Source organism: Rhodnius prolixus, unplaced genomic scaffold (genome assembly GCF_049639745.1).
Source record: "Rhodnius prolixus isolate KJV_2025 unplaced genomic scaffold, Rpr scaffold_9, whole genome shotgun sequence".
NCBI lineage: Eukaryota > Metazoa > Arthropoda > Insecta > Hemiptera > Reduviidae > Rhodnius > Rhodnius prolixus.
The window spans coordinates 11,406,857-11,427,337 of NW_027411604.1; the positions used below are offsets into that span (position 1 = coordinate 11,406,857).

The 20,481-nt window shown below is 31.1% G+C and overlaps 1 protein-coding gene and 1 long non-coding RNA gene across 15 annotated transcripts in view; one reads left to right on the forward strand and one right to left on the reverse strand.

Moving 5' to 3' along the window:
- dtn (transmembrane protein 132C dtn) overlaps window positions 1-20,481 on the forward strand; it is a 303,420-nt gene that overhangs the window by 266,515 nt on the left and 16,424 nt on the right. For 3 of the 5 annotated variants that reach the window (XM_074128112.1, XM_074128108.1, XM_074128111.1), the window contains exon 2: window positions 19,607-19,917. Coding sequence is in view for 4 of the 5 variants with exons in the window: in XM_074128108.1 (XP_073984209.1) it covers window positions 19,607-19,917 (311 nt within the window). In the remaining variant the exon portion in view is untranslated. Of the gene's footprint in view, window positions 1-15,152; window positions 15,308-15,590; window positions 15,785-19,606; window positions 19,918-20,481 lie in introns of those variants that run through there. The other 2 variants (XM_074128109.1, XM_074128110.1) reach the window with 2 other exon arrangements.
- LOC141454184 (uncharacterized) lies at window positions 428-15,154 on the reverse strand. 10 transcript variants are annotated; one of them, XR_012458544.1, is made up of 7 exons: window positions 15,043-15,154; window positions 13,387-13,767; window positions 12,841-13,016; window positions 10,651-11,009; window positions 9,956-10,149; window positions 9,735-9,856; window positions 428-3,788 (listed from the first exon to the last, which is right to left on the reverse strand). It is a non-coding gene; the product is annotated as an uncharacterized lncRNA (long non-coding RNA). The 10 variants fall into 10 exon arrangements; XR_012458545.1 differs by having other exon boundaries at window positions 429-3,788; window positions 9,956-11,009; window positions 13,387-13,570; window positions 13,662-13,767; XR_012458547.1 differs by having other exon boundaries at window positions 429-3,788; window positions 9,956-11,009; window positions 13,387-13,573; window positions 13,662-13,767.

A 20,481-nucleotide genomic window follows, 5' to 3' on the forward strand; every position in this document is an offset into this window, starting at 1 on the left:
TTTTTGTATTAAAATTTGTACAAATAGTTGTATTTTTAAACAATTATGTTTAGCTTGGATTGGGTGTATTTATTCTGGATTTTTGTAGAACCTCAATTCAAAAGAAAACCTGTTCATGTTCTTTTTATAGAAAAAGACCTCATTTTTTAATTTATTTTCACTTAAAGAAAGTCTGCTCTGAATAAGTTCGATTAATTTCTTAAAGCCTCAACGTCTAAAAAATAGCAATTAGAAAACTTAATTCTATTTTATACACTAAAATTCACATATTGTTTTTAGGTGTCACCCGCCAATGAAATCGGTATTTCATTACACAAACTTTGTGCAAAAAGCAAATTCAGTTGAACTTCTAGTGCAATCATATCGAAACAGAAGTACGTTGAGAAAAGTTTACCTAATCTAAGGTTGTTTAAAACGAAATTAAATAATTTTCAATTTATTTTTCGATTAGAATTAAAGACAACTCTGAAAAGTTCATGAAATAAGATAAAATATTATCACATCCACGAAATTTTCAAAATAATTAGAAATTGTTTGTAAATGGAAGAAGCTCCGGTTAAATATTCTACCTATTTAGTTACCACCAGCTTAGCCTTAAGTAAATATAGAATAAATGTCTTAATTATAATTTTAATTAAGCATAAAAACAAGAAAATAATTCAATAAAGAGAAATGTGAGTACTTATTTAAATGTTGTATAAATAAGTAAAATTATTGTATCCAATTTCCTTCATAATAAATCTCTCTTTAATTTACAAAGTCAAAATATTATTCAAGATTCAAGCTTAATAATTATTAAAATTATAATTCTTGCATTTCTAAAAACGAAAACAGTCTAATTATCTAAATAAATGCGAAGAAGTTAAACAGAAAGTTTAATGCCCATAGGAAGGCTAGCTATGTAGGAAACCGTAGAACTGATGATATAACTCTCATATTTTGATTGATATAACATCACTTGGTTGATCATAACATCAACAGTTATGATGATATAGCTCTACATTAAACTTCACAAACTTTTGTATAATACCCTGAAGAAGGTAGTAAAAATTGCCGAAACGTTGGTATAAAGCAAAAAAGTTGTACTTATTGATGACCGCACCTCAATATTCCCCAAAAATCATCCATCAACAACGGTCGAAATAAACCAAAAACCATCATTGAAAAAAATAGTCTTTCAAAAGTACATCTACGCTGTAACAGATCTAGATGGCGATCAAGGTTGCAGTGGGCTTCAAATTGAGAGGCTGAAAATGGGCTTCAGATAGTGGGAAAAAGAAAATATCGGGTAGACGTAGTTTAGAGTATTTGTTAAAGTTAGCGAATGGTACTGCAAGAGCTATAGAATCAAAGCTAAGAATCAACTTGAGAGTTGTTTAAAAAAAAAAAAAGAATCAATGCCCCCTCATTCAAAGAATCAATAGTGACGGTCTTTGAATCAATAAACTAAAAAAACAGTTCCTGATGTTAGGAAAAATGATTTCTCATCAAGATGTTCTCAACAAGTTCTTCATCAGCATTTACATAATTCAGATAAAATGATTTATATTATAAAAAGAACTTGCAGTAAATATCAGCAATAACCTTGCCTGGGCCAAAGAAATGGTATCCCAATAAAGAATGAGTCTCCTGTCCCAGTTTTCTTACCATCCCGTTCATTTTATGCTCATCATTATGAATTCATAGTTCTGACGTAAACCAAGTTTAAAACGTAACATAAATATCAGGTTACTCAAACTATAAACCCATTTTTAAAAAGATTATGAATTTAGAATACTAGTTTGCTTTATTATTTGAATAAATATTTGCATTTCAATTACATAGTTGTCATAGTTTGTGTAAAACATCTAGAATAACATTTCTCCAATTATTATTCTGTACAGAATTGCATTTCAATGAAATTATTTTGATGGAGCATAAAATCAATACAAATCAATAACCCATCTTTATCCATACATCAAAACACTATCTCGACATATGACCTAAGTCATATAAGTTTATATCTAAATATAAAAGAAGGTTCTTCAGTTTGGTAAATAATATGGTTCTGCTAAGGGCTTTAGTCTCATTTGAAAGGATTACTGGACAACAAACTGTTCCACTCTAAATATCAGTATAGAAAGTAATATAAAACCACAATTTCTGTGCCATAAATAATTTTCAATACAAAAATTGGAATTCATCATTGGTAAAGGTTTTTGTAGAAGAAGAAAGAATACTGACAGACGAAGTAGGGGAGCAATGAAAGATAGTAAATAGGAGTCAAGGAGAGATCGATAATGTGCATCAACAGAATAGATGACTAAGACACTTCCCACTTCTTTAGTTCATCTATTTCTGTGCTATCATCTAGTTTAACTCCTCTATCATCCACCGTCTCCTCATCCACATAGGTTAACATGGTTTGTGATATATAAGAGTAACAGTAATGTGGCCCTCCATTTTCAACCTTCATTCAACTATCAGCACCGAGTTTAATAACTTATTTATTTTATTTATATGCAATTGGGGGTCTATCCCCATACAAAGGAGTTTGGAGTTTTTACAACAAATGTAAAAGATAAATACAAAAACTTTTTCAATAAAGTGTCAAAACATCAAATGAATTATTAAACTTAAACATTAGCCCCGAACTTAATAACTTATTTCCCACATTTCGTTCCCTTTACGATTATACATCTTCTTTATCGACGTTTATTTTAATCGATAAAAGTAATTTTAAATTAATTTTATATCAAAAACTTTTTATATTTCATTTTACAATTAGTGCTTGAGTAGCAAAGAAAAATTATGAGCTTCAACAAGAACCTGTTCTTCACAGGTGTATTTATATCACCGCTTGTTAACAACGAATGTGGTTCAAACTGACCACAATCATCGCCAAAGGATTCTATGGCGAACTCTATCTGGTATCTATCACTTTCGTACTGCTCAATCTTATAACCAATTAGATTTTTAAAAAATCGTAACTTCTTTAACTTCTTGATATTATTGAAAGAACGTTCTCTATCTAGCAAATCTATCTAGTATCTCTATCTAGACTGTACGAATGGAATGAATGAAGGCGTACAAATACTTGTACTTTGTCTACTTCAATTCAACCTTTCAATATTAATCTAGTATATTAAAAACTTTTAAAAAAGATTAAATTTTTTGTTATCTTCGTTTACGATCTTTTTCAATAACAGCACCCGAGGATATTTGCGAGCAAGATATTAAAATATATAGTTATTTTTCTGTGGCGCGAAATAGATCAGTTCCTTACAATAATAAAACTTCCAAGTAAAAGAAAGGATGCGTAGTAACTTGGCTTTCATTGTTCTTTAACAACATCCTTTCTGTTTGCCAATTAAACTTACAGTAATTTAATAATAAAATCTGAATTTAGAATAAACTCTTTTTTGATGAGAAAAGGTTTCAATATAAAAATAAAATTATATGTTGCACAAGTTTTGAATAGACACTACATATATATATATATATATATATGTTTCACAGCGTTTTTTACACAGCATCCTAGTTTGTTAAAAGAAAAATATGTAATGGTAATGCGAGGAAGACTTTTCATACACTGGATTGTGAGGCCATGGCTGTATTACTTGTGTTCAAAAGTAATTTGTATGCTAACCCACAATATATGGATTTAGGGTGGCTCGCAGGGGCGGCAAGGGCTGCTTGCTTTCATGCCACCCCCCAATTAGGGCTACAAAGGCTGCCGTGTCTTCATGCGAAAAAGCGGATTTCTTTCTTCTTTTTTTGGCAGGCGGGGGCGGAGGGTTCACTCTCGCCTGTAACAAATCACAAATAGCGTTCATTTTTCACATCAATTTTCTTCGGTAAATATTTTTAGTTAAGTTTTTTTTTTCTAGTTCTTTTCACTATTTTTTTGAATGTAATCAATAACAACTCTATGGCATTTATTTATACGTGTAGAAATTTAACATGAAAGCTTGCTTACTTTGTTTGGGTTATCAAGTAAAAATTCTGGTTGTAACAATTAAAATGCTAGGAAAATATGACAATAAATTATTTTTAATATACTTTTTCACAAAATTATGAAAATAAAACCCATATATTCTTTAATATCTTCTATAAAACCAGGAAAAACTGAAAAATAAGTAATATAATTCGTTAATCCTGATTGATTGATTGATAATCCCTATTCAATCGAAATTCTTTAAACCTAACCATAATATCTGGTTCAGTGTACTTGAGACCTGATATTTTTCAATTAGCACAGTGTAAAACGCAATTTATTTGGCAAAATATCTCCGTCTGACTCTAGATAATTAAAACAAAAGTTTTTTTTTTTTAAAAAAAAGTACCTAATTCATGTAACTTAACATGTGAAGACATGTTTCAGTATAAGTTATAAATTAAAGAAAATTAAATTATGTTTAAATTAAAATAATTAAATTAAATTATGTTTAAATTAAAATAATAAAATTAAATTATGTTTAAATTAAAATAATTAAATTAAATTATGTTTAAATTAAAATCATTAAATTAAATTATGTTTAAATTAAAATCATTAAATTAAATTATGTTTAAATTAAAATAATAAAATTAAATTATGTTTAAATTAAAATAATTAAATTAAATTATGTTTAAATTAAAATCATTAAATTAAATTATGTTTAAATTAAAATTATTAAATTAAATTATGTTTAAATTAAAATTATTAAATTAAATTATGTTTAAATTAAAATAACTAAATTAAATTATGTTTAAATTAAAATAATTAAATTATGTTTAAATTAAATTAATTAAATTAAATTATGTTTATTCTTAAATAAAGAACGTTCTAAGAGCTTTTGAGCAAATTATTTATGTAACAAAATGTAAACAAAAGATATTCGGTTGTTATAAATAAGGAATATTAAATAATTTATTTGTTTGCTAAACTTTACAAACAATGAAAATCGTTACAAAAGTTTAAATGTACAATTTATATTACACCCCCACTATGTTGGTAGTAATTTAACACAATAGGGCCCCATTAAGCCCACAAAATGGATGCCGATGTTATTATTTATTATCTACTACTCAACTTCTTTGAATAATTAACTGGTCCTAAGTGCCCGCTCAGCTCAGACTCCTTGATGATACAGTTTGCCTGTTTGTTATTAGACTGCCATCATTAATAAAATACAGGCAATTTTTTTTTTTTATTTTATTTAAATCAAACTTTAATTAAATAAAACCTTGTTTTATAATTATTTCTGTTGTGGCGGTCCGCTGTTGTCACGAGACTGCCTCGGCCTCGGAGGAGGCGAAAATGAGTTTTTTTAGTTGTTTGATTTTTATCTAATTTTATTTTATTCATTTAAATTATATACACATGTTTTTTGTCTTTAATACATATGTAAGATTTGATTAAAGACCAGTACCTTTTAAAAAGTAACTTGTGGTTATGAGTTAAAATAAGAACAGTATTAAAGCAAACGTTCTCTGTATTTTTCTACCACAAATATGTACCTTTAACAATGTATTCTTCGTATCTTAGTACATACAATTTTGTGTTACTTTTTAAAAGGTACTGGTCTTTACTAAAATCTCACATATGTATTAAAGACAAAAAACATGCGTATATAATTTAAATGAATAAAATAAAATTAGTTAAAAATCAAACAACTAAAAAAACTCATTTTCGCCTCCTCCGAGGCCGAGGCAGTCTCGTGACAACAGTGGACCGCCACACTGTTCTTAAATTAATTAATGTTTAAATCAGTGTAAATAAATCACCGGTTACTTAAGTTCTAGAAAAAGAAATCCTAAAATGGGATAAGTGATAATCAGCGCTGGATCCCTTAGTTTTCCAGTTCAGCTGATTGCCTTTAAATTTCCCTTCCGAACTCCTCTACAACTCACTAACCGATGATGGATATTGTAGCCAAAGTATTATGAGACTTTGGTGGCAAATTATTATCCGAAAAATTTGTAACTTGATCTTTCTATGATTTTTAAGGTTTTTTTTTAATTACGCTAATCACACATGGACTGCAATAGTTCCTAAAAACGGTTAAGCCTGGTAAAAATACAAAATCGATAACCTTCACGATTAAAATACCTTCGCTTACGAGAAGAATTTAAGAAAATAAAATTTATTTGTGTCAATAATTTTTTTTTTTTTTTTAATTTATTTGCTATTCACAATCTACAAAGAATAAAATTCGTAATAAGTGAATACGATAAAAGAAGTCTTCCTGACTGGATCAACTTGAGGAGAGAAGCTGCCCACCGGCAACACTCTCGCTGGAGTTTCTTACATTACTGGAGATTGTCACGAGGCCAACAGCGTTTCAATCGTCGTGGAGGACGATCTGGAATCGTTGTGGAGGCGAGATTTAGAACAAGAGGATTGGTACAGAATGGAAGAGAGTCAAAGAATTTTCTATACTTAGATTTAGATTCGTCAGTTATGCATGAGATTTTGAGATCGTTATGGAGAGTAGAGTTAGACACATAAAATGGAGAATTCGTAATCTGTCGGAGAATTTTTGATTGGAAGGACTGTATTCTTTGTGAATTGGAATGTTTGGTTGAACCCCACAGCTCAAGTCCGTAAGTCCAGATCGGTTTAAGTACACTGTTGTATATTAGTCGTTTATGTTCCAGTGGTAGTTTGGATTGTCTGCCAATTAGTCGCAGTAGTAATTTGTTTCAATAATTTAAAAATTATTTTTTATGACTAAAAGAAGGAAGTTTCGGAAGATCCAGGTTCGAATCCAGCTGCCGTCCCTTTTATTTTCTTTTCTTAGGGAACTTCTTAGACTAAACAAAGTAATTGTCCGAGGGCTAGCCGTAAAATGAAAAAGGCTGCAGGCGCCATAAGAGGATTGACGCGCCTTAAAGTAAATTTATACAGTATAGAATATAAACATTATATTCTAATTCGCGAATTAATTGCAAACCTTCATTTCACTGAAATGTATTGGGCGTTGAACCATTCTGAAAAAAAGTAATTAAATATAATAAATAGAACCGAAACTGTTCTTATAATTTTCTAATTCATTGGAATGGTTAAAATACTTCTCTGATATTAAAAACCATAAATAACTAACTCCATGCTTCCGAAAATGCTAAAGTGAGCCTGATACTCCATAAATTCTAAAATAATTATAGAAAAAAAATTATATATTATTCATTCATTGCCTTATTGATATTTATGTGTTAATAAAAAAAATAATGCAGGAACGAATCTGTGATTTTATAGCCGGTTTAAGTGATGTAAAAAGTTGTAAGGTGAAAACTGGTGGCTTAGTAAGTAGCTAATAAAAACCACAATAACAGAAGCTATTGCACCGCATGCTGCAACCATTAAACTCTTTCATAACGGCTGCGCTCAAGAAAATGAGCTAAAGAAAAAGGAAAATAAAGAAAAAACAAGAAGCTGGATTGGTAAATAAGGTTCAAGTCCTATAGGTAGGTGGTCGTTTCGATGAAGCCGGTGTCATTTAATAATCCAACCGTGTGTGCGCCGCTTCACTTGTTTTAACGTCGCTAATTTAATTTGTATTTCTTTCTCCTTTATAGTCCAATAAATAAGCAAATGTTGAATTTAATTGCATATTTAAACCTTAAATCAATAAAGTGAACTACGTAATGAAATTGACCTTTCTATGCAATGGGGTAATGCATTTCGAAACATTAAATAGCTTTATCTCTCCTTCTACTTTCTCATACGTCTATAAGAACAAATATTGTTTCGAAAATCGCTGTATACGTAACTTTGTATTCCGGTTCTTTTCTTTCGTTCCCGAAAGGAACTGGGCCTCTTAAACAATTCATCGCCATTCACTCCTCCCTCTAGCCCTTATCCACCATCCCCTAATTTCCATCCTTCTCACATGCTCCTCGTCTTCAGGACGAGTTTTTCAGTTTTCTGATTCCTTCAGGTCTCCATGCACCTGAAAAATCTTTCTGCCTTCATCCTTTTCACTTGTCCCAACCACCTGAGTCACCCTTTTTATTATGCAAGTTAAGGAGGTTTTCTATATCTTACGATGTGTACTTTTTGTAATAGCGACGATGTCCGTCAACAGCTGCTGGGTCGTTCAGTAGTAAATTGTGCCTTCGGGAAAAATGCGACACATGGCAATGTTGAAGAGCATTGGTAAAAGTAGATCTTCTTATCTCGCTCTCTCATCATGATATGATGAGCTTTAATTTTTATTGTTCATAAAGTATTCTGCAGCTTAATAACTCTGCACTTGCATTATGAACCAATCCTATTTACATCAGACTTAGCAACATTATTATTACAAAAATATTTACCCAGTGCATACTGATGACACTGATGAGTATTAAAAGGTAATTGAACACATTTATAAGTATTGAAATGGGACTTGAATAACAGCGTGTTCTGTTCGGACCTAATGACTTAATGTCAGTTCTGTGGACGATGTGGAATGTCGCTGACCATAACGCTAGAGTGTGGAAGCGAAATAAGTGTAAAGTTGATGTACTAGAGTTTCATTAGGACACTCGTCCCAGTAATGGATGTCAGGAATATGCAGAACGATCGAAATCATCGTGGGACTAGGTTCTTGGAGAACTAGATCGATTAACTTTTTAAGGACTACTGACTACTCTTTCTTCGATTGTTGAGTACAATCTTAGAAATTAAAATTCATCAACATCAATAAAATTTATGATTTAACGGGATGTCTCGTTCAAACCATCCTCATTTCAAACGATCACACAGATAAGGTGATACTGACAGAAATTATCATAAATGTTTGAAAACGAAATCACTCAAAATTCGAGACAAAATATTTGATTATTAACCAGTAATTCACCACACACTTGTCGCATAATGACAAGTCTGAAATTATTTCTCCCAAGTCGTTTCAAAATTTTTCATTTTCACTTCAGAAGTAAAAAGGTTTAATTTTAAAAACACTGACTGCTATGGGTCTCAAATTCTGCTACAGTTACCCTAAACAAAGTTGCCGCTTGAACAATGTCAATTTCATTGAGATGCTGATTTATCATTTATCAACAAGAACTGTTCATTTTTCACAATTATTTTATACCAAGAAATATGTCTGATTAGAAAAATGGATATCCTTGGTCTTTTGCATTCAATTTCAAAACTTTGCAGTTGAAATTTTTTTTTTACTCCAGAGCAGACACTGTATTCAATAGTTTTCAGTATTAGTGCCATTATCTGCAATAAATAACGTCAGATAAAATTTTAAATTATAAGCACTAAAGTAGGTCAGTTTTTTTTGCGATAATGTGACGCACCGTAGTTATCTTCAAGTTTATAACAAGCTACTTCTTTTTTTAATTGAATTTCGCAACAATATGAGATTAAATGTGGTTGCATCAAATTTATTGAGACGGTGAAATTGTGTAATCCAATATATTGTGCAGATAATATGAAATTTCCACTAATCACAGTGAATATTTCTATTTTATTTTCCTGGAAAAAAGCGTTGCTAAATAATTCTATTGCCACAGTATATTTACTTTGTTATTTATTTGCAATTAATTAATTTTTATTAAACTTCTCATGCCTCAAGAGCTTTTAAGTTTGCAGCAATGTTGGAATAAGTCTCAAGTTATCTTAGTTATCTCTTGATAAGATTTAAAAGAATAGAAAAACAAATTCCATAAATAAGTGACAATATTTTTATAAGTTATGTTTAGCGTCAGGAAAAAGCAAAGTGTAGAAGTGCAAGCACTGAAGTGACCGAGATAAATCTCAGCAAAACTTAATTTCTTACTTGTAGTATTGACAATACGAGCAGTAAAACTCTTCAACTCTTCACGCTGAAGGCATTCTGAAGTTACAAACATAGAGATTTACAGTCTGAAGTGAAGAGCATTCAAAGAATCGCTGAGAGAACTGAAAGAAAGAAAACATTGGTCGGGATAAGGTGGTTTTTCAGTAATAATTTATATTAAATACCACCAACAATCTTAATTGTAAATTTGGTATACTTACTACTAAAACCGACAAACTGTCCTTTGTTGGTATTTTGCTCGGTAATAATGGTCTCCATACTGAAATATTCAACAGGATTAAACATATTCAACAAAGATTTCTCCATAGACTGATTGCAAATCAGTTTAATCCAATTTTTTAACTGTCCAACAATCCAGCTATCTCTCCAATGGCCATGTATTTGTCTGCTATTTCTGTAAAAAAAAGTTGTAAATGTTATAATTAATAATCCCACATTTCTCCAACATATGTCACATTCAACTTGAATGCTTATCGTATCACAATCACAAAATTATCTGCAAGCAATCTTCATAGGGAATTCAGTACCCAAGAACATTGATTATTTCAGTGACTTGTAACAAAATCAAGAAAATATCGAAAAGCTTAGCAGTGGGTAACCTATTGTGTAATCTCCATCAGTTCATTATTTGTACGGTTTAATTTTATGTAATGTAGTGGTACTGCTTTAGAAAATAATTGGAAATAGTAATGATGTACCATATGTCTGATAACTTGTATGTAATGAATTCTGTTTCTATTTGAATTAATCTTGTTACATTTTATTATTGATTCGTACTTATATAGCTTTGTATTTAATTTGTACTTTTATATTTAAATTTGTAATGGGTTCAGCTATCGTTTGTTACTAAATATTATAAACGTAGTGGTTGTAAGATGTAGAAACATGGACTCACATAAAATTTCTCAACATTTTCAATTTAAAAAACAAAAATCACAAAATAGTCAGAAAAAGTAGGAACTTTAATTAAATAACAAATAAGAGAAAAAACTTAATTTTTAATCAAAGTAAGTGAACGGAAAAATGTTGGCAAACTGTATTAAACTGTAATTGAAATAACTAGATAGTTAGATGAAGCAATATTGAATGAAGTGCACTTAACTAACAGTCGTGGATAACTAGATTAAAGACCACTTCGTAGTCAGCACTTGTATTTATCTTTAGTAAATAGTGTTCAACATCATACTGTTTACAGACTGTAAGAGTTCTGGCTTTAATCATTGTCATGTCTTCATGCTTCTCCTTGAATCATCACTGTTGGAGCGGAAAGATAAAGTTGCATGACAGTCAATATAAATATATCATCTATCTAAACAGTTAAAATTGCAGTTTGTTAAATGTCAAAATGTAAATACTTCTGTATGTTAGTACATACAAAAAAATTAAGATAACATTATGACTTGTTCGCTGATTTGGGGTTAGCAACCTCCTGTATGTCGTCGAGGCCTGAACATTAACAAGCACTCTCGCCAGGAAGCCAGAAATAAATAACATCAATACAAATAACATCTACAAATTATCACCTAATGTGAAATTTTGTAGAAAAACCTTGCCCTCGTCGCAGAAGAATTTCTAAGCACTAAAACTGCAGTGTTTTTGAAGGAATACATCGTCTCCATTCAGATCAGCATTTGTCAAAAGTTAGATCATGCTATTGATCGCCAACAGGGTTTTTTTGAGGAGGACTCATTTGAAGAAGAAGAAGAAGTAGAATCATTAGGTTGTTTGATCACTGTCCAGTCATAAAAAAGGTCAGAACTATTCTTTGGCGTTACACATTTTCAGTTTTCCTGTTATGAGTGGAACCGTTCACCAACAATTTCACATTAAAAAAGAGAATTAAGAAAGTAACAGAAGGATTTGCAAACTCTGAAAATGAGGATAATGGAAAATAAACCAAAATTATCTTTCAAATAGTAAGTAGAAATGTGCGGAATTTGAGTTGAAATTCACAACCAAGAATATGGAAGGCTTAAAATACCTTACGAGAAGAGAAAATAATTTCTTGATACAAAACATATCGCATGCAGAAATCACCAGAAGAATGGGAGCTGAAAAATTATTACAGTAAAACTTGCTACAATGTTCGTCATCACTTAGAAAGACTACAAAAATAAAATTCTTTTTGAAGTGACTACTGCCATTTTTATTCACCAAACAAGAATGGTACAAAAAGGAGAAAAATAATAGATATCTTATTTACACCATCCATCTTTTAATGTTCCTCTTACATTGGAAACGGGCGTCTGGAATGGGCGTAAGATTGAGAATATCTTAAATTTGCTTTTGGGTCTGCTTCACAATTTTGCTAGAAAGAAATAAATTTCAATCACAACATCCCTCTATTTTTGCAACAATATCACTGTCATAATAATAATATTTAAAAAAAACGTATCGTTCTCTGTGCTTGGTGAAATTACTAAATAGGAATTTCTATTTTAGTTTAACTGGTAAGAGAGACTATTCAAAGAACTCAGTTCTTGTCGAATGCCCAGCATTTTTATTAAACAAATAAAAACATGAGAATATTTTTTATCTCATACCAGAAATAGTAAAACCTAATATTAAAAGCTTGGATATTATTATAGCATAAAAACTATGAAATTAAAAATGTCAAAATTGTGAAAAAAAAGAACGTAACTGCATACCACTAGTGTAGCTTTATTAACTTAAATAAGAATAAAATGGTATGGTGTCCAAACAACAAATTTTTTATTGCTTCTCCTCCTTATTGGGAGAGTTTGCGTCCAGAACTTCCACGGAGAATCTTTTTTTTGAACAAGATATCATTCAAGTTTGATAAAAATCACTTTTCAATCTCCATAGTTTGCTTTATTTCAAGTTTGTTTTCTTCTTTTTAAACCATTTGATTAGTTTCGAATTTGAATAACAATTTTCAAACATTATAATATTTATAATCATCACATGGAATGTATGTTTTTTGAGAGCTGAATGGCCCTCAAAAAGTAAAGTAATTGCCTATTTTTTCAGGCGAAGCTTAACGTCCTTCAGTTAAGTATAAGTGGTCAGGGGCAGAAGCAGATAATAATTATTAATATTTTTTGTATCAGATAAAAATAGCTACTCGCTTGATCCGAACTGGGTATCATCTGCTTAGAAATCCACTCTTCATAATACCCACTCTAATGGAGCTGGAAATGTAAAATGCAATCCACCGCTGTTTTCTAGTATCTCTTTCTTCGGTGAACGGATGTAACTAGTTAGCTGTGTTCTAATCCCTTGTGTTTGTTTCACTGGATTCTAGAAATAAAGCAAATACGTTTGATGAAACTAAAATCTCTCAGGTTTGAAGAAAGAATTGTATATACTGTAAGACGGCGTGCAACTTGCTGAGAGATATGAAATGCCACTGGGAAAGGGAACGATTGGGTTTGGAGGAACGTAATTCATCTGAAAGTTTTTGGCGCTGATAGAAGTATCTGCTTCTACTACTGCTGTCAGAAGACTGACTTTATTGTTTAACTATTAAGTAAAGAAATTTTGGTAAAAATGGTAGAACTTTAAGAAAAATAAAAAAAATGTTCTACACTTTGTATTTTGCAATAACGTCAATGGACACAACCATTTAATGAATAAACTTTTTAATCTGAAATTACTTAACTTTTGGTACCTGAACCTTATGATGTATCTCAATGAGAGTCCGACATTGCTTCCAATTAACCGCCTTAATTCACCACCTTCTTATCGGAAGGAGATCATCCTCCACATGGTCCAGCCTTCCTTAAAGCGATATATCCCGAAGTATGGATTATCCCGGTCTCCCGTACATCATTCTAGGTATCTATCTAGGCACACTACTTATTAAACATACAAAAAAAAAATCAAATTCAAATATAAAGAGATATAGTATTGATTATGAATAAATTGCATTCAACATTTTCAAACGTTTTTATCTTTAGGCAGTTTTTTCCTTCCTAGGCCCTTTGAGATGTTAAAATGATATAAAATAAACTTTAAAGCTCCAGACGATTGACCACTGGACTCCAGGAGTCTGAAAAAAAATATCTGTACTATTTATTGTGCCAATAATAATAAAAATTGGGTTCAATGGCGATTTTGTTGGATGAAAAGAGAAAAAGATTTGTGTTCTAAATTTGGTAGAAGAGAACTCTTTTATTTTCACTAAATTCCTAATATTTTGTTTAAAAATCATATTTCCACATTCATAATAGGTGAAATATAAATATAAATACTTTTAATTGAAATTTAACTAGAAAATTACTTCAGAATCTGGTGTAGAAATCTAAAACCGTGCCCTGGTACTGTATTCCAGTATATTTGTCACTTCTCTTTTATAGTGAATGAGAATGTTCTGTTTTAACTAGATCTTTTAAAGCATCTCTACCAGTTTCCTAATTCAATCATCTCAACAACAAAAGTCAGATCTTCTCCCTTTGTGTTCAGCATTTCTTTAGAAGCTCTGGTGTTTCTTTATACCAGAGCCAGCCTTGTATGAATGCATTTATTTATCCCTATACTTATCTTTTTACTTAAAATAAAATTTAAAAAAGAAACATGAATCTCGGTTGTCTTAGCAAACGAGCAGCTGAGATTATATATCTAATGCCGTATAATTTATTTTGCTGGTTTATGGTATAAATATGATAGCCGATTTGTTACGAATGATAACTATTTATCCAAGCGAGTTTATTGATTGTTTTGATTTTTCAAAAACGGCTGTAACAATTTTCTTTTGACTTAAGATTAACTAGACTCATCTGATGTTCTGTTTCTTTTTCGAGGGACAATTTTCCGGAAAAGAAATTTAATGAGAGTTCTGCGAAAGATAAATATTTAAAATTAAGACTCCAGGTTTAATGGTAGCCCTGTTAATATATGTATGTGTATAACATGTATAATAAAATCGTTTGACACGCAAAATCGCGGAAAGTCAGTCATGACAAGGTACAGTAGTTAGACTATTTGTCTCTATCCTATACATCTATCCTCTAGCCTTTCAAGAAAGTTTACAATTTTTTTTAGAAATGAATCAAAAAGGAAGTTGATGTTGTTGATGCACAAAAACAGGAGACTTGTTACAATTAGCGGACTATTTCTGAAATAAATTTTGGCGACTGCGAAGCTTGGTATACTGTAAAACAGAATGTAGCATTGATAAGGACTAGGAGTAAACGAATCATTGGCTATCCATTTCACGTCACAAAGTTCCATCGTACATTCAAAAGTCAAGCACTATCAGTCCTAGTATCGTGAACAATGAAAAACCAAAAAAAAAAACAAAGATACCCATATTTAAAGCACCAACCTTAAAATTTTGCAGAGTAGTCGCACATAACTTAAAGGAGATATTTATCTGAACTTATTTATTTGAATCCAATCAAAAAGATAGCAGTGACAGGTTACCTCATTGTAACCACTACTGAGTATAACCTCTTAATTATACTCCCGTAACCTCCAGCGTTATCAGACCGGTTGTAATGCACATCTTGAGTTGAAACGTACCAGTAAGATCAAAACGGTTTTTGATGTCATGCCATCAATTGTATAAAATTGAAAAAGAAAAGATACAAGTAAGCACTATATAAGTATTACACATATTAAATATATATGTATATATGTGGTACTATAGCTAAACTTCAGTATTAGACTCACTTTACATATTGAATTGTAAGTTCGTGGTGAATAAGTAGAGGAAAAACTGAAAACAATTTATACCTAGTGAAATAGTGATCCAAGAGTTGACGAATTCAATAAGATGGTTTGGTTAGTTCGGAAAAGAAAAAGTAAAAATTGAAAAAATTATAAAAATCTAGTCCCATATTGAAATTTAACCCATTACTTTCATGTTTCAAGGCAAAAATAGGAGGTTGTCTACCATGCGTGCCAGTCCTGTGAAAGCACCAAAACTGCCTTACAAAAAGTAATTAATCTTTACACAAAGCCGAGTTCAAAAAAAATGTTACAGCTACTTTGAAAAAAAACTTAGCAGGGAGGATTGACGAACAAGCTAAAAGGAAAACAAAAGATGCCTTTCAATCATGGTAAAGGTAACATTTCTTCTATTTTGGTCTCTTACAAAATTCGGTTTGTGGTTTGACTACTATAGTTTTCTGTCCACTTATGTTAATTAAATATTGCTAAACGTTTAGAAAAATCAATGTTGGCAATAAATTTGTGCCAGTTATTATTGCAGTAATGGTTTTTACACCAGATTTTCTTATTTGAATATTTAGAACACTGTTTTCTCTAGATATAAAGTATTCACTTAGTATTTATTTTGATATAAACTATAAAAGCTGTTGAAATAGTTTTAAAACTTTTGGTTTAGCTAGCCTATTTATTGGCTATAATCCCATTTACGGAGTTTTTTTTTTTTCTGGAAGTTGTCACTCTTACTAAATGAGGAGAGATATATTGGATATACTTTTCTTTCCACTTTAGTTCTGCCCTTCTAAAACTCCCCTCTGAACGTTAAGTCTCATTGCTTCTTCTGCTCTTCAGGATACTTTAAGAGGATCTGCTGTATATCCTTCTATTTCCTTTCTCCCTGCTCTTACCGACTTCCTTCATCCTTCTATTAATTTATTCTTGCTTCTACAATCTCTTTTCTTGAGAAATTACTTAATACAATTTTTCTATTATACCCCATTTACTAAACCCTCTTTCTTCCGATTTTCTTTTATCTAAAATCTTCTTTTTTCTCTTAGGCATTTTCTCGTAAGAGTCGTATCAACAAAATACACTCTTGAGGTCCTCAAGCCCGTACTCAAATGCATTAAAGTTGATTTTTCGTATCCACGCTAACAAGCAAAAGGTTTAAAGGTAAAAAGTCTTTTAAAGAAGTGTACATTTTTTTCTGGATTGATTTAAGTTTTTTTATGGTGTTCTCAAGGATATGGCATCCAAGAACTTTGTAAGTACATAGTGTATGAATTGCAAATTGACTGAAATATATTGCTGGTTTATTGTGGGTTAAAGAAATAAATGTCGCTTGAATTTATTCTTTCAGGAGTACTTTATGCACAACTGTCAAACTAGGCGACGTGAACGAAGGACAGATACTTAACTAGCTGTAACCGTTAAATAAAATCTAAAGCGAAGACTGGAAATCGAATCATACTATTCTTACAAAACTTAGCTTTGCAGTAAACGCCTTTAATCGTAAGGATATATTGACTAGAAGAAGAAATGATAAGATGACAGGTTCAATTCCGAGCGTAAATTAAAACGATTGACCAATACGCGATTGTGATCGTCATCTTTATGAAAAATATATTTATGTAAAGTACGGTTTCACAAAATGTATAAATGTTATTAACATTATTAAATATGTTTCTAAAATTTCGATTTTGAAGAAAATTTATGTGTTAGAACTATGCGAACTGTAATAAGGGAAAGACATATGCTTCGTACAAATTATTCACCATTCTTATAACCGGCAAAAGTAATTGTCAATCATGGATATCTCTCTGCGGGAACTATGGACGATACAGATCTCATGTTGTTGCTGCAAATCCACACGATAGTGCAGTTGACCTTATTTTTATTTATTTATAAATTATCACTATATAGACTGTTCAATTGGCTACACATTCTAACTTTCATGTCCCCCATTATATTTGGTATTAGTCACTATAAGCCGTCACAACAGCCAAGCGGTTAGAGATGAGGATTTCAAAGCTAAGTTTTTTTATGGTACTTGATTCGATTCGCGGTCTAGGCCTTGGATTGTAATTAATGATATGAGAACTTTACAGTACTTTACCTTGTCACCTCCGTCCACGACACCTAATTTCAAAGTTGGTCGTAATGCCTGCCTGAAAAACTAGACTCTACTTTACTTTTATTAGTCACTGTGAGAATGATTACATAAAATGGAGTTCATTCTTTAGAATAATGTATTCTGTACACAGCAATTTTGACTTTGTCATTTTCAGTTTAAATTCTAAAAATTCAAATTGATCGCTTTAAATATGTAATGTTTTTATTTCCATGTTTGATTTATTTTGCAGATTCGTATTGACACAATTTCATTTTTATATTTTAATGTTATCATATATATTTTTGTATATTTTGTTTGTATTGTATTTTCATACATTTGTACGCATAATTACATTTTTGTACAAGAGGTTATAGTTTCTGTTAACTTAATTGTACAGTTTTAATCGTCCAAGTACATATACATTTCATTCCTTTTGGTAATGTGTCCGTATTTTATATTAGTGATTTTACAAATTACTTTGTTACTCTTTAAATAAGTAATTTTTGTAAACTTGCATAATTTACTAGATGAGTTTTGCACGCATGAACAAGTTGTGACTAACATCTTAAAAAGAATAGCCCTTAAAAATGGCAGGACTGCCTATTGTTGAAAAAATTGTCAGTTAATAATAATTATTGTGCGTGAAAATCGTTATTGGATTCCAGACCTCTTTCTTTTTTTTTACCCTGCCATTAAGTTTAGGAATTATTTGGCCGTTCAAATAAAGCTTATTGTAATCCAGTTTCCTAAGTTAAATGTTTTTATTAAATTCTCTCAAAACATCTGTGGCTCACTTGTTAACTTTTAATTAATCCATTATCCAACGTTTTACGCTAGCTTCCTTTTATTGATTTAACTTTATTTTGTTAATTTTTTTTTTTACTCACTCACTATCAATCAATTGGATCAATCTTAACCATCTCAAATTTATTCCAAGATACATTTTTAATGAGAAACATCGGACATGAACCATTAGTTTTAGTTTTTAATAGTTTGAGAAGAATAACTTCTTGCACTAAATTAATTGCCTAGTTTTATGTTATTTTCTAAAATATTTCTAAATTTTACTTCCTAAAATATTTAGATGATTAAGTTTTGAATTAAAATTCATCATTATTAATAATGGATATGAAATTTTAGAATCTTTAACTTCGCTGGTTTATTAGACAATTTATTTTGTTACTTCCATCACAGAAAAGTAGGCCAATCCAGAAAGACAATTAGTCTTAATCTACCTCTTTTTTCAATGCCTTTACGAAAAGTAACGAAACTTTTGAAGAACTTCTATTTCACCAATGGCTGGCTATAAATCTACTTTCTTAGTGTTTTAAGTTGTTCTTAAACTCAATTAAAAGCCCAAGATTTTGGAAACCTTAGACAACCATTTAAAGAAAAAAAAAAATATATTCCTGTCAGAGGTAGCTTCTAAATTATAAAGAGGTCTCCTAAAGAAGATTTTATAAACTTCTGAAAACAGTTCCTGCTTTCAGAAATCATTAGATAATTTTAAAAAAAGATTCTTGTCCTTTATTTTTCTGCATTTTAGGTAAACCGTTTATTGCTATATTTTTTTCTCTAGTAGGTACAAAAGTGGATCTGTTCTTTCTCTTTAAACTTTAAACGATTCCAGTTTTAATTAAAGAAGTCTTCTGGAGGCAGAATGGCCCATTTTCGAGCAATAAAATTTAGTTTATGATAAAAAAAACAACAGAAAAACTAGCTTTTGTTGTAAACAACGCAGCATTAGATTGCCGAGAGCTGAAAGGGTGTTGGCTTAGCCAGCACGCTGAAAGCTAGTTCTACGATGCTATGGGATCTTCGGTGTGCTAATTTCTATCCTACACTATTGGAACCCATTAGGTATTGGATGCTGGGTTTCCAGATTTATCAGGTTAAGCAATATAGCAGTTAAGTGATTATTCAAATAAAAATATATATGATCATTTTTTTATGATGAAATTTTCAATTTGCGGGGACATTGCCACTTTAGACTAGATTGTCTTCTTTGATCATCATTAAAATTTACATATCTTAATTTCTTTTTGACTAATGTTCTTTGTGCAAATTAATACTTTATCGCTAATAGGTTGATAATGTTTTGTTTCAGTTTGGGGAGTGGGATGCAGCGTGGATGTGGTGCTGGAGAGCCCCGAGGGAGGTTACTTCTTGAAGCAGTCGATAGCTCGGGCTCAGCCGCCAGAGCCACCACCACCTGGTCCTCCGGGTGCTGTACTGACTACAGAGAGATTTGCCGTGTTCCAGACATCAAGGCCGCTAGCAGTTAGAGCCTCTTATGGCCCATTTTCTACCAAACAAACGGTGCCGGCCAGATCTCTTGTTGCAGAGCCAAGCTCGAATACATCAGATCTAGCATGGGGCAGGCATCTGGATCTGTCAGCTCATCTCGTCACCAAAACTGTAAGTGCTTACTGTTAAGGATGAAAAATGCGTTATACTTAGTGAACTTAAAGAGCACAGCTTAAAAATGATTATGAAATCACTTGATATGTTGAAAAAATGAAAACGTTTCTATAATTTTTCCATCAAGTTTCATTTTCACGAGACTTATTCGTTCACTAATACTACTGCAATAGGTTTTCTCAAAAGATGACCAGCAGAGGGTTGTAAGTTCTGTCCATCCGCCGTAAGAAACATCGACAAAATATTTTATAGAAATTAAGCATATAAATCCGTTTTCTTTTCACATTTACTGCTTTAGCAACATCGAGTAAATAAGATACTTCTCATGTTCACGAAGTGCAGCAATCCTTTTCGATCGAAACCAGATCAACGTCCAAAATATTCCTTTGCTAGCAAGTTTGTTTATTTTTTGTGAATTGCATTCTGCTCTTTTTATCTTATATATCATTAAATGTTTGAGGGTTGATCACATAACTCCTTCGTGCATTTCTTTGCAGTTAAATGCCTAAGAATGGAATGTTTATAATGATAATTTTGTAACATTTGAATATTCTTTAACAA